The sequence below is a fragment of the Gymnodraco acuticeps genome, unplaced genomic scaffold (assembly GCF_902827175.1).
Source record: "Gymnodraco acuticeps unplaced genomic scaffold, fGymAcu1.1, whole genome shotgun sequence".
Classification (NCBI taxonomy): domain Eukaryota; kingdom Metazoa; phylum Chordata; class Actinopteri; order Perciformes; family Bathydraconidae; genus Gymnodraco; species Gymnodraco acuticeps.
In genome coordinates, this window is record NW_022990023.1 from 3,163,341 (window position 1) to 3,175,492 (window position 12,152).

Here is a 12,152-nt window from a genome sequence, read left to right on the forward strand (position 1 = left end):
GCGGGTACAGAAGGTAAAGCAAGAACCAGAATGTATTTGCATATGAAAAACACTATGATTACAGCTGTGTGTTTCTGCAGAGCTACATGGGCATACAGCTGCATATGTATATTCACATATATGTATGTTTGAGCATGTGAGAAGGGGGGTTGGGTGGCAAATGTGACAAGACTGAGCTACTGCATTGAGATGCGTGCCTCTGCCTCCCCCTCTCGCCTACAACAGGCACTGCAACATGCCCTAATTGCAAGAAAGATGAGAGAATCAAATAATTTGAAATTGGCTGTGATTGCAAGGAGGAATAATCTGCTTCTATATTTGGAGCATTTTGGACCACATTTCAGAAGGCATGATTTAGTTATAACCAGCAAACAGGAAATTGCGAGGTATCAAACCTTGGTTGATTGGTTTGTTGCATCTGGTGGGATCCACTTTGAACCAGATTCTGAAAATGAAAATGGGGAAAGAGCAGGAGAAGGATAAGAGAGGGTGAGTGAGGATGGGTGGGAGGAGAGAGTGACAGGAAGAAAGAGAAGTTAGGAAGACAAAGGAAATAAACAGCTTTGCATGAAAAACATAATCAAAGCTTTATGAAATATTAGAAAATATTAATCTACAGGCCACTGTAGATTAATATCACTACTTTTATGTATAACATTGATATTGAATGTGTACCAACCAAACGAGTCTCTCTGTGATTTCACATTTATGAGGTCAGGCTGGCTGTGTCCTCCTCTCTGTGCGGGGTCAAAAGAATGGCTGTAGATCGCCTGAAACATAAGCAGAGACATATTTTATAATATTCTATCTTGCACATGCTTGCCATTGATAATGTCTTTTTTTCACACCTCATATGGTGACTCTGTCCAGCCATGGCCCTGATCCCTGCTCTGGAAGCTCTCCTGCAGCTCCTGGGGTAACGGGGGGCGGAGTGGGGGCTCCTCCTCCTCATCCTGAGAGATCATTGTCACAAGGGGTTTGATAGAAGATGTTACTGCAACCATTCCAGATTAATAAATACTATTACACACGTCTAGATTAAAAGTTTCACAATATACAGGTTTAAAAAAATAACCATCATTTATTTAAAATGAAATATTGATCGCGTTAATCATCATGCACAAAGTGAAAATCTGATATCTTGACAGTCCTAGTCTAGATATGATGGAAGACAACACATATGGCACAATCCTGCAGATTGTTTTTTACTGATCACTTTAGTAGCCATAAATCGTGACTAACTTGAAAAAAGGAGAGCAAGACATATAAACCCATGGCATCACAAATAAATCAGCAGTACAAATATCTATATATAGTATAATTGCAAGCCTGTTCATTGTCTACTAATAGAAGTATTTGACCTTTGCATTGAGTGTACTTCATCTCCCCAGCATTAGCAGAGAGCTGATGTCAGGGTTTGGTGAAAATGAAACAATGGACAGAAGTCGTACCATTTGCAGTCTACTCTGCATCCTCTCTGTGGGAGAGCCAGGAGATCCAGGATGCGGAGATGATGGCTGGAACACTGTGTGGTGGGGGGGACAGAAAAGGTAAAAGTACTGACACTGTTCATCTATTGTCAAGTCTCAGGTGCATAATCCAGAGGAACCAGATTCCTTTATGCAATGGCGACACCAACTGGAAGCAAGGAGTAATTCAACTTTTGAGACTTCAAAATCAAACTGCATGCCAGAAAACACTGACATTTTTGTTACCTCTTACACTTTACAGGAACAATTATACAGTATTCTATACTAGTCACAGACTCTCAGCATGACAGTGACGGGAAAGCAGATTCTTACAGTGGTGCCTCTGCAGTCCCAGCAGGAAGCGGAAGTGATCCCTGTTGATCTTTAGTCCAGCCAGGATGTCCTCCATCATCCACAGCTCTCTCTGGGCCTGAGACTGGTCCTAAAAACAAGAACATTGATATGAATCTTTTAAAGGGGGACATATTATGCTCATTTTAGGTTTATGATCGTATTTTTTGGCATCCTTTAGTTTTCAAAAAGCACTATATTTGTCTCATACTGCCTGTTTGAATAAACCTGTATTCACCCTCTGTGTGGACACTGTCTCTTTAACCCCCCATCGCTACAAATATTGTTGTAATTGGTTTGTGAGAACAATTCTAATGGTGTTTCTTAAAACGTTGGTGGAAAAATGTAGATGGGTTGCTGTTTATTTTAATGAGTCTGCATGTGACATATGAAGGTTCACCAATTTTTAATTCTGACCAAGGTCAATGACTAAAAACTACAAACACATCACGACACATGCTTTTTGTACATTTTAAATACCTGTGGCACTCCAAAGTTACAGATGTGCTGCAGGTGTGAACGTATAACCCACAGTTCACTCTCCATTCTTTCATATTGACTCCACACCCTTTCCATTTCCTGAATGAACATTTGTGAGAAAAACCCCCAATATATTTGTATACATATATGTAATAAAAATAAAAACACTGGAGAATCTACAGTTGATTTCATTATTTGTCTGATTTTGGTGGATACATACCAATGATACATCACACATTTTGGCCCTGATTGTGACCAGCTCTTCCTGCAGCAAACCCTTCTCGGTCAGCGCCTCTTCCTGTGCCCTCGGCCCCTGACTTTTCCACTCCTCCAGCTGCAGTCTGGACACCTCTAATGCACACTGGACGCTATCCTGCAACATTGAAAGAAAACGTTATTATTTGTATTCTTAAAACAGTCACAACATGCTTTAAACAGCCTTTAATTTGTAGTCCTTTAGAGTTATTCTTCACCTTATCCATTTGCAGCTGGGCCAGCTCTACAGACAGAGACTGGAGCAGCTTGTCACACCCACACAACCTTGTCAACACAACCTGAAGAGGCAAAATATAACATCCAATAACATAAATAATGGCAACATACTCTGGGGCCGGTAAAAGCCATATGCAACGTTGTGAATACTCACGTCTGCATCACTTTCAAGAGGCCTGATTGGGGGGGTTTCAGGCTTTGGAGGCTGAAATGGATCAAAGTTATCATTTTGTTAAACAATTCTAATAAAAAACAGTGATGTGTTGATATTTCTACTTCCTGTTCACCAGCTTTAACAATATGTGATTGTTAACAGATCCTTTATGAGTTTTCTGTAATTTTTTTGTGTTGACTACAGTTGGTTAATGCTTGAATGTAAAAACGGAGCAGCACAAGCAACAGTGGCCAAGGTCATGAATTAGAAAGAAAAATACATTTGCAACTTGGCAACCAGCTGCTTTATGTAACACTAATTTCATGAGTCATGCACAGGGCAGAACTCAAAGAAATCAGACTTATCAAACAGATTTAACCACAACTAATCACATTTAAAGAATGAGCACAATATATGATTAATCGGTCACATATTAAACTGATATAACAAGCATTAGTGACAATACAATATATTACATTGACATAAACAGTCAGTCCGCAGCACAAATTCTACAAAAACAATACTTTTGTTTGAGAAGACATACAAAAACACAACACAGGTTTAAATGTGTACCACATAAAGACACCAGAGGAACACAGAGGCCAGCAGACTGTACCATAGCTTGCGGTAGCACACAAACAGACAAATTGCTGCGGTGATGGTGATGATGGTGGTGGTGATGGTGGTGTGGGTGCTGGGGAGCATGTGGGGCCCTGGCTGAGGGGGGCAAAGGGGGCAGTAAGTCTGCATGTGCCCCTGGAGAGCAGCTCTGAAGGAAGAGACAGTATGTAGATGATAAGACAACACATTGCATTATACAAACATACAATGCTACAGTAGACTGCTGCACATTAGTCTGGATGTGTACATTAAATGTGTTGTTCATACTATAGTCACCTTTCCTAAAGGTCGTCTCCCACTCGAGATATGGAGGACAGACCCATAGGTGGGTATAGGCTGTAAAATATGAAACGAAAAGGTGAGAGGAGATAGAGATGAGAAGAGACATCACATCTGTTACTAAAAAAAATAAACATAAATCTGAGGAATCACAAGACACAGCCATCATAGTCATTATTAAGCCCATACTATTTAGATCAGGGGTGTCCAAACTTTTTCCACAGAGGGCCACACACAAAAAAATATATAAGAAGGGCTGGGCAACTCACTAGAGGTATTTTGCCTCATAGGTTCTCTTATAAGTTGGAAAAGTCAATCCAATGTAGGTAAATTATTCTTGATACTTGAAAATGCTTTAAGAAACATGTTTTCAACTTTAATTGACTGAATTTATTTGAAAATTGGGCTTATTAACACATGAATACCATGATATATTTGAACATATATATTTAAGATGTAAAATACAAGACAAGCAGAAGTTTATTATACTTAATTTGCTGAGTGAGGGCCGATTAAAAATGGTCCGCGGGCAGCATTTGGTCCCCGGACCGTAGTTTGGACACCCCTGATTTAGATTGTATAATTAAGATACATTCATATCGTCCTGACCTTGCTTATGCTCTGCCATCTTTCCGTGACTGGAGTGGTCGGAGTGGATTTGAACTCCAGCTGAGGGGAGGCAGGTGCGTAGTACAGAGTATTTGGCCCCATGGCAGAGTCGTCGTTAGGCCGAATGTCAACCCTTCCCACCGGTGTATGAGGTCGCGACCCCAGCTGACCTCTTGAGCTCAAAGAACCTGTTCTGATCATTTCTGTCTGCATGGGTGGTGTGATTTGACCAGGAAGATAGTCTTCCTCTTGGTGTGGATCACAAGCTCTTCTTCTGCTAAATTCAGGAGGGCTGGGTGTTCTATTTGAAGAGAAAACAGACCAGAAATGACAAAGCTGGGATGTTACTCAGAGGATTTTACCTCAAAGTAAACCACTGGGATTTAAATGTGTGCCTTTTGACAACCTGCTGTTTCTCTGACGCACACTCCGCCTCCCCCTCGGCTCCGAGCACGACGTCCCCATCCTCCCACCAGCGAGGTGGCTCGGTTCGCTCAGAGTCCTGCTGACGTTCCTGTGTCTCTGGGAGGGGTCCTCTCCATCAGAGGGGGTTCTTGGGAAATCCACTGATTCAATGCTGCCACCTATGTGTGTGAAGTCCTGATAACTTGAGCAGCGCCTGAAAGGATCAGATACGCAGCAAAAAATAGGCTCAATCATGAAAAAATGCTTGATATTTAATGTGTATATCTCATGCAAAGTGAATGGGCTTTTACCTGTTAAGGGAGCTGTTGGACTCCATTGCAGCAGACTGACTGAGGGCTCGGACCCAACCCAGCATGTCCTCCTGAGTGTCCGCGCTGAAGAAGTAAGAGCGCATTCCCTGGTGCACCACCTAGGTTTACAGAAATCATTCACAATGTTTCACTGTTGAATATTATCCTTTACATTCTTAATTTGGCCTGGTTGAATTTGTGTAAAATATAGAGAGACGCCTCTTGTGTGCTCAGTGAAGCCAGTTTAGTTCCTGTATAAAAGTTGATTCATGTGATCAACAACAGTTTTAAAGTGTGAGACTTCAAATCAAATGTTAACAATGTATTTATTGTTTGTACGAGTATGATGATACCTTGAATGTGAACTTTCTGTTCTTGCATTCCCGTGGTGTGCAGAACAGGATTTTGTAGCTCGGGAGTGGGATGCTACCCATCACAGACTCTTCTCTACTGTCTGGCATGGAACAATAAATACAAGTGAACAAAAGAGATAATTGGTGTCAGAGCACATGAAATGGTTTAATTTCAGACAAAGTGCTGGGCTATGGGATGTGTACCTTTATAGTAATACAGACAGTAGTTGGAGAGGACAAACCACCTTCTCTTCCATAGCTTCAAACCAGAGCTGTCCTGCAGGAGAGACATACATTAGGTTCATGTTAAAACAGTTACACGTTTACATGAACTTATGAATTGTTAAGCACACCATAGAAACTTACTTTTTTGTTGAGCCATCCTCTGATGACCACAGAGCAGTTGGGATCTCTCCTGGCAGACTGACATCTTTTCCCAAAGGTTTGCACCCTTCCATCACATTCCTGTTAGCAAAGGATGATAATAATAAATATTCATGCACTCACAGGCTCTTAATAAGCTGTCCATGTACACATAATGATAGAACATGTTAACTAACCTGCATGACGGGAAAGTAGGAAATGGTTGCCACGCTGGATGTTTGGCTAACTCTATCCTGATCATCCATTCTGCATTGGGAACAAAAATAACATATAGAAAGCAGTTAAAGCCAACAAAATAGACACACACAAATTAAAATCGAAGATGCGTTCACTAGAGGACTATCACAGTCACAAACCCCTGTCATACATTTCAGAACTGGATGCAAAATGCACTCCAAAATGTAGGTTTTAGCACCCAAACTAAGGCCTAAAGTGGACTTTAACCAAGTTATTTCATACACAGGTGTGTTCAAAAGAGGATACAGTATGTACTAAGTGTACACAAACACAAATAAACACACAATATCTTAATAGAAGTGGATTTTTTAAATGAAACACCAACAAAGTAATGACATCACATACAATTGGACGCACACTTGAATATTTAAAGTTTACCAAAATCTCTGAAGAAACTATTTCCAGTTTCCATAATAACATGAACATTTTAAAACTATAAATACACATGTCACGTGCGAGCGTGAACAACAACTCTTAGCAATACTCTGCGGACACATTTGATGAACTGCCTTACCAATACACTCAGTATCCCTCTGTAGAAGCAGTTAGTCCATGAACACCGCCATGTAATCTCCATAGACACATTTTCCACATTCCCATATAGTTTAGATTTTTCCCCCCGTCAACTGTTCATCTTCTCTGGGACTCGGTGTTGTGCTCTGACACTTCCAGCTTAACACTCTCCCACATTTCTATTCTGAGCTACAACAGGCCAGTGCGCTCCCCACCACTAAACTGACAGGTGACAGCTGCATCGCCATGGTAGCAGGGAGGGGCCCCGGGACCGTGTGAAAACCAATATATAGCAGCAGGGCCGGCTTGGTATGAGAGACGAGATTTGGAATGCGTCCCAAACTGCAGGGTTGACTGCTGAGGACAGAAAACCAAAATAAAAGAGCCTGGAGCCGAGGAAGTAAAGTGGCCAGCTGAAGAGAAATGAATAAGGGGGGGGGGGGATGCACTGTGTCTTTTGGGAGAGTCACGCCAAGGCCGCAACGTTTTATCAGCAGATTTGGTTTTGTACTTCAGGTCACATGATAGTACGTTCCTTACACCTGCAACTATTCAACCCATGATTCATTTCCTTACTCCTTTCTTCTGTTATTGCTACATGTGCACTCAGTTTAATCTCACATTTTTTAAAGTTAATTTGGGGACGGGTGGCGCAGTGGTCTGTGCATCTGATCATCAGATCAAGGGGGGTGCTGGGGAACTCCAGTTCGAAAACCCGCTCCTGCCGCCACTGCGTCAGGCCGTTGTGTCCTTGGGCAAGACACTTCACCCGGATTTGCTCCTGTGGGTATTGTCCACAGTACATGTATGATATCAATGTGTACTTGCGCCTCGATGACTTCGAGGCGTGAAGATGGACGGTGTGGCGCAGTGCGCTGTGCAATGATCATCAGATCAAGGGGTGAAACCCGCCGCTGCTGCGTCTGTAAAGCCGTTGTGTCATTGGGCAAGACACTTCACCTGAACTTGCTCCTGTGGGTATTGTCCACAGTGGTGACCATTGCATGTATGATATGTGTAATGTGTATTTGTAAAGCACTTTGAGCATCTGGAAAAGCGCTATAATAAATGTAAGGAATTAATATTAATTAATTAATTGAAAGTTTATGCTGCTCATATGTTTTGCCAAAATGCAGTAAGTGCGGTTCATTTTTGTTTTTTTGTTTGTGTATTGCTACAGTATGCCAGGCCCTTATGATGAAATATGCATATGAAATTACATCTTATTTAGTTCTTTATTTTATTTCTTGAATTACTATTTATAGTAATATATAAAGTGAATTGTATATTGAGTGTATTGAATATTCATTAAGCCAAGATCCATTTCTACAGATACTTTTCACTGTATTTATATATGAATGCATTTAGAAAAAGGTAAGTTTCTTCTACAATTTGAATTTTTCTGAATTGCAAAACTATGTGTGTATGTCTATAATAGTTCATTAAATGTAATTGTGCATGTTTTTGAACAATACTTGCTGATAACGTAGTTTATGTATGTATGCATAATGTCATAATGGAATCATTTCATTTACTGACTCACTTGTCAACTCCAAAATTATTGATAATTAGATTTTAAACCACATTCTCATCTTTTTTAAACACCTGTTTCCTCAGCAAAGGTTTGTTTTAGCTTTTCTAAACTGTGCAGATTTCGTTGACCCCGGTGAAAGAGCAGCCCAGATGAATTTGAAGATAAAAATCCATGAGAAGCATCTCACACGGAGCCTCCACACGCACTCGTGGGTGAACCAGAGGTTTCACATGGTTTGGCTACCGCAATATACACTGGTATCAAACACAATCCTCTACAACTGAGACACGTAGTAAACAAAGAAAACAATCAAGTGTTTGTAGGAGATGAGAGTGGAGACTAACAACCTCAAAGCCACTGGGGGTTACGTGGGTGTTGTGAAGTATTTGGAAAATCTCCTTCTTAATCAACGGGGGGTGACTCGCTCGGGGAGGGGAAGACTTAAAATGCTAAAGAGGGATGGAGGGGAGGACAAACGGTGGGTCTGTGTACAACACAGAGTGCGCTTTGTAGGGCCCGAGGACTCCGTAGCATCATGTGAAGTTGGACACAGAACATGTTGAATAAAATATCCCACCCTCTCCATCAACAAAAAACATTTGCATGTCTCCAACATTCTCAAGTCTTTCAATGTCAGGGAAATAATCACTAAACCTTTGACCCTGATAAGTAAAGTAATGACGTAAGGCGTTGTCATACAATTTGACTGCCTTAGAAGAGTCCCTCATGAAGATACTGGATTATTGTACGCAGTCTTTTTCATGTGGCTTTACACAATGGAAATGGGCACATACAAATAAAAGGGGTGAATACAGCATGGGCAAAGCTTAGAAAAAGTCAGATAAGACATTACGTCGCAGCTTTACAATACTCTTAACCTTGAGCTACAGCAGTCTGTATGTCAAAGTGGAAATTACTAGAAATTGATGGTAATACAGGATTAGTAAAGCCAGAATAAGTAGTTTTTCACTGTTCAAATACTTTTCAGAATAGCATAAGACACACATGATAATAAAGATGCCATATTGCTGTACCTGATTAGCTGTGCCCGCCTGCTGGCTGCTTCAAGCTCCATCACTTGGCAGTTTTTCCTCACAGCATCTCCTCAGGCTCGGCTGCCCTCTTCCTGTCTACCAAAAGCTCCTGTTGACCAAAATACAGCCAAAACACTCTGCTGCTAATCTCCGCTTCTCTCCTCACAAAGTGTGAACCTTCCTGTCTGTTTCTCACTCTCCGGTCTGACTTGTGGCTGCTGAACTGTTTGTCCGGTGATCTACCTACACTGGCTGTTAACACTCTTCTGTCCTCTAACAGTGCACTCTCTGTGAGACCCCTTCTCCCCCCCTTCTCCCTCTTCAGTGTCCCTCCCTCTCACCCTGCCTTTGACAGCCTCTCTGTCTTTTGCCGAGTGTGGGTTTGTGACTCAGGAATTTACAAAAAAAACAGCTGTTCTCCCATTCTTTCTTCTCTAACCCTTTGCATAAGTTGAATTTCATTTATCAGCTGTTTGGATCCAGCTTCATGATGATGAAAGATTCGGATGCCAGTGTTAAATCAGCAGTCTTGATTAAGGCCTAACCATTCAGAGAGCTAATGCTACTGGTTTGTTTGACTTGCAAACATTACACTTACATTATACAGCAATGTAAAAACAGAGCAATAATTAAAATATCTTAGTTCAACTGATCGACTTAAAAATGTCAGTTAGCTGCACCAGGTTATTATTGTTACAGGAACCCTTTTGAATATTATTTTGTTATTTACAATCTCATTCCATCATTGGATTTTCTGTTTCACAGGGTAGGAATTCACTGTTTCTACCACCACCGCCACCTTCTTCCACGATGAGCCGGGAGAAAGAGACATTCAATAATTAAAAAGTAAAGCACACATTAGTACAAAAATAAAAATACACAACATGGCTAAAAATGAGTAGCATCCATTTCAGTAAACTAAGTGACATAGATGGCATGGTGACCTTGAAAGAATATAAGTTAGGACATTTATAAAGTATTTTCTACATTAAAGTGATTATATCGCTGTGAAATTGTGCAATTAACCTATTAAGCACATTATAATGATATACAGTATAATGTAATCTTAAATAAATATTGTGCAAATTCTTTTTTTGTGTTGTGATTTTCACTTGACACCATTATTATTATACTGTATGATTTGTAACTGTGTGTTTTTATTAATAATATTAACAAGACAAAGTAACCTTAAGGTTGATGTCATTGTAAAACACAGGGTTTCAAAAGGAAATGCGGTTGTAATCACTTTATGCCTTAAGAAAACAAATATAATGTATAATAGGTTTACATGTAATTTGACATGTTGATATGAATGATAGGCAATGCTTAAGGTTACCACCCTGCAGACATTCTAAACTAAGTTAAAGAATCTTTGACACATTTTGATCTGTGTAAAATACCCATAATAAAATCTTAATGTTAAGAAAGTAATGGAGTATTTTATTATAAAACATATTCACTATGTCCTCAAATAAGTCAGTCTGGACTGGGTTCAGGTTTCCTGATTATGTAAAAGATTTTTCCCAGGTAGTACAGTTTTCTGCTGCACTGAGTCAGCGTCTCGTATGAGTTTCTTTGATGCTTCACTAATCCAACTGCACGGAAACAGGTGTACGATGCTTTAAGATGAGAAGAGGGCGAGCATTTCCAGTCATGAATGATATCAAAAACCCAGACAGGGAGGAAAGCTCTCAAAGGAAAAAAGAAAACGGGTGCTCAGTCAGCAGCGGGGCACTACAGATGCCTCAGGAGAGCTGGCATTAAAGCTGTACAAGAGGAAGGTATGAAAGGCATGTTGAGACTCATGATAAGAACAAAAAGATAGGACACAAGTCATGTCTAAATCAGGAAGCTAAAGGCCTGTCTGGTATGCTATTGTTCAACCAACACTCACTTACTACAGCACTAATGCACATTACTATTGCTCAACACTGAAATAGTAATCATGCCAATTTATAATAAGTATCTCACATGTTTAGGCCATTTGGTTTTAACAGGAAGGTCGTGACCTCAGATGCCAGGATTTCCAATTCAGGGGGGGGATTCAGTCTGCCTTTACAAGCCGTCCCATTTAGCATACTACGCATCAGCCCTGTTGACTGACAGCTGCGTGGCTACATGTCCCCTCCTGTTACACACTGAACAACCTGTGGGGCGATCTCATTCAAAGCAGGGACCGTGGTTTCAAGGCTCATGGGAAATGTGGTTTTTGACAAAAGACAGTTAGCTTAGAGTCCACATATTGAAGTGTTCAATAATAAGGAAAATGGTAAAAGTTTCTGAAATAAATGCTCAAATGAATAAATAAATAACTCTTTAAAACGTAAATATTAATGGTAATGCTATTTGGTAACTTTTCAGTCCCTGATTTTGTGACGAATCTATGGAAGATAACACAATGATGCAATATATACGTACATCTTAATATTTCTACACCCTGAAGTAAAATGACATTAATAATTTAGTTGTTATTGTGTTCTTAATGAGAGGAAAAGTTTATAATGTACAGTTGGTAAAATAACAGTCTTATCATATCAGGTTTTGACTTTTGTTGTGTACAAAACACAACAATCCAGCAGATGGAGCTGTTTGATAATTTTCCACCTCACTTCTACAGACAGATTTAAAAAAAGATATTCAAGCAATTAGCAACTGGTTTAGATATATATACAATTTAAATATAAAATATTGAAACTTTTGAATAAATATGTGATTATCATATAAAACGTGTCCTACAGTATGGTCGGTAATATATCATATGTTCTGGGTGAAATCGTTTTAATCACTTACTACTTACTTTTAAATATGGTGTATAGTTCAATCTAGAATAACCCATAATATAATACAAAGTCAAGTCATTATTGGGTTGGTGTTTTATGCAAAGTCAATTAAAATGCAAATACAAGTTATTTCCTTCAAATTTTGT

The 12,152-nt window shown here is 39.9% G+C and overlaps 1 protein-coding gene across 5 annotated transcripts in view; it reads right to left on the reverse strand.

The window, feature by feature from the left end:
* si:ch211-234p6.5 (pleckstrin homology domain-containing family A member 7) overlaps positions 1–9,479 on the reverse strand; it is a 13,533-nt gene extending 4,054 nt beyond the window's left edge. For 3 of the 5 annotated variants that reach the window (XM_034214267.1, XM_034214268.1, XM_034214266.1), the window contains exons 1-19: positions 9,227–9,479; positions 6,085–6,154; positions 5,891–5,989; positions 5,729–5,801; positions 5,525–5,625; positions 5,172–5,290; positions 4,862–5,074; positions 4,456–4,756; positions 3,844–3,903; positions 3,563–3,715; positions 2,947–2,997; positions 2,774–2,854; positions 2,521–2,673; positions 2,301–2,399; positions 1,803–1,911; positions 1,452–1,525; positions 849–953; positions 680–770; positions 396–445 (exon numbers count right to left, since the gene is read on the reverse strand). In XM_034214267.1, the coding sequence (XP_034070158.1) occupies positions 396–445; positions 680–770; positions 849–953; positions 1,452–1,525; positions 1,803–1,911; positions 2,301–2,399; positions 2,521–2,673; positions 2,774–2,854; positions 2,947–2,997; positions 3,563–3,715; positions 3,844–3,903; positions 4,456–4,756; positions 4,862–5,074; positions 5,172–5,290; positions 5,525–5,625; positions 5,729–5,801; positions 5,891–5,989; positions 6,085–6,154; positions 9,227–9,267 (2,043 nt within the window). In that variant the 5' untranslated portion in view covers positions 9,268–9,479. Of the gene's footprint in view, positions 1–395; positions 446–679; positions 771–848; positions 954–1,451; positions 1,526–1,802; positions 1,912–2,300; positions 2,400–2,520; positions 2,674–2,773; positions 2,855–2,946; positions 2,998–3,562; positions 3,716–3,843; positions 3,904–4,455; positions 4,757–4,861; positions 5,075–5,171; positions 5,291–5,524; positions 5,626–5,728; positions 5,802–5,890; positions 5,990–6,084; positions 6,155–6,659; positions 6,804–9,226 lie in introns of those variants that run through there. The other 2 variants (XM_034214269.1, XM_034214270.1) reach the window with 2 other exon arrangements.
* Between the last annotated feature and the right edge of the window lie 2,673 nt (positions 9,480–12,152).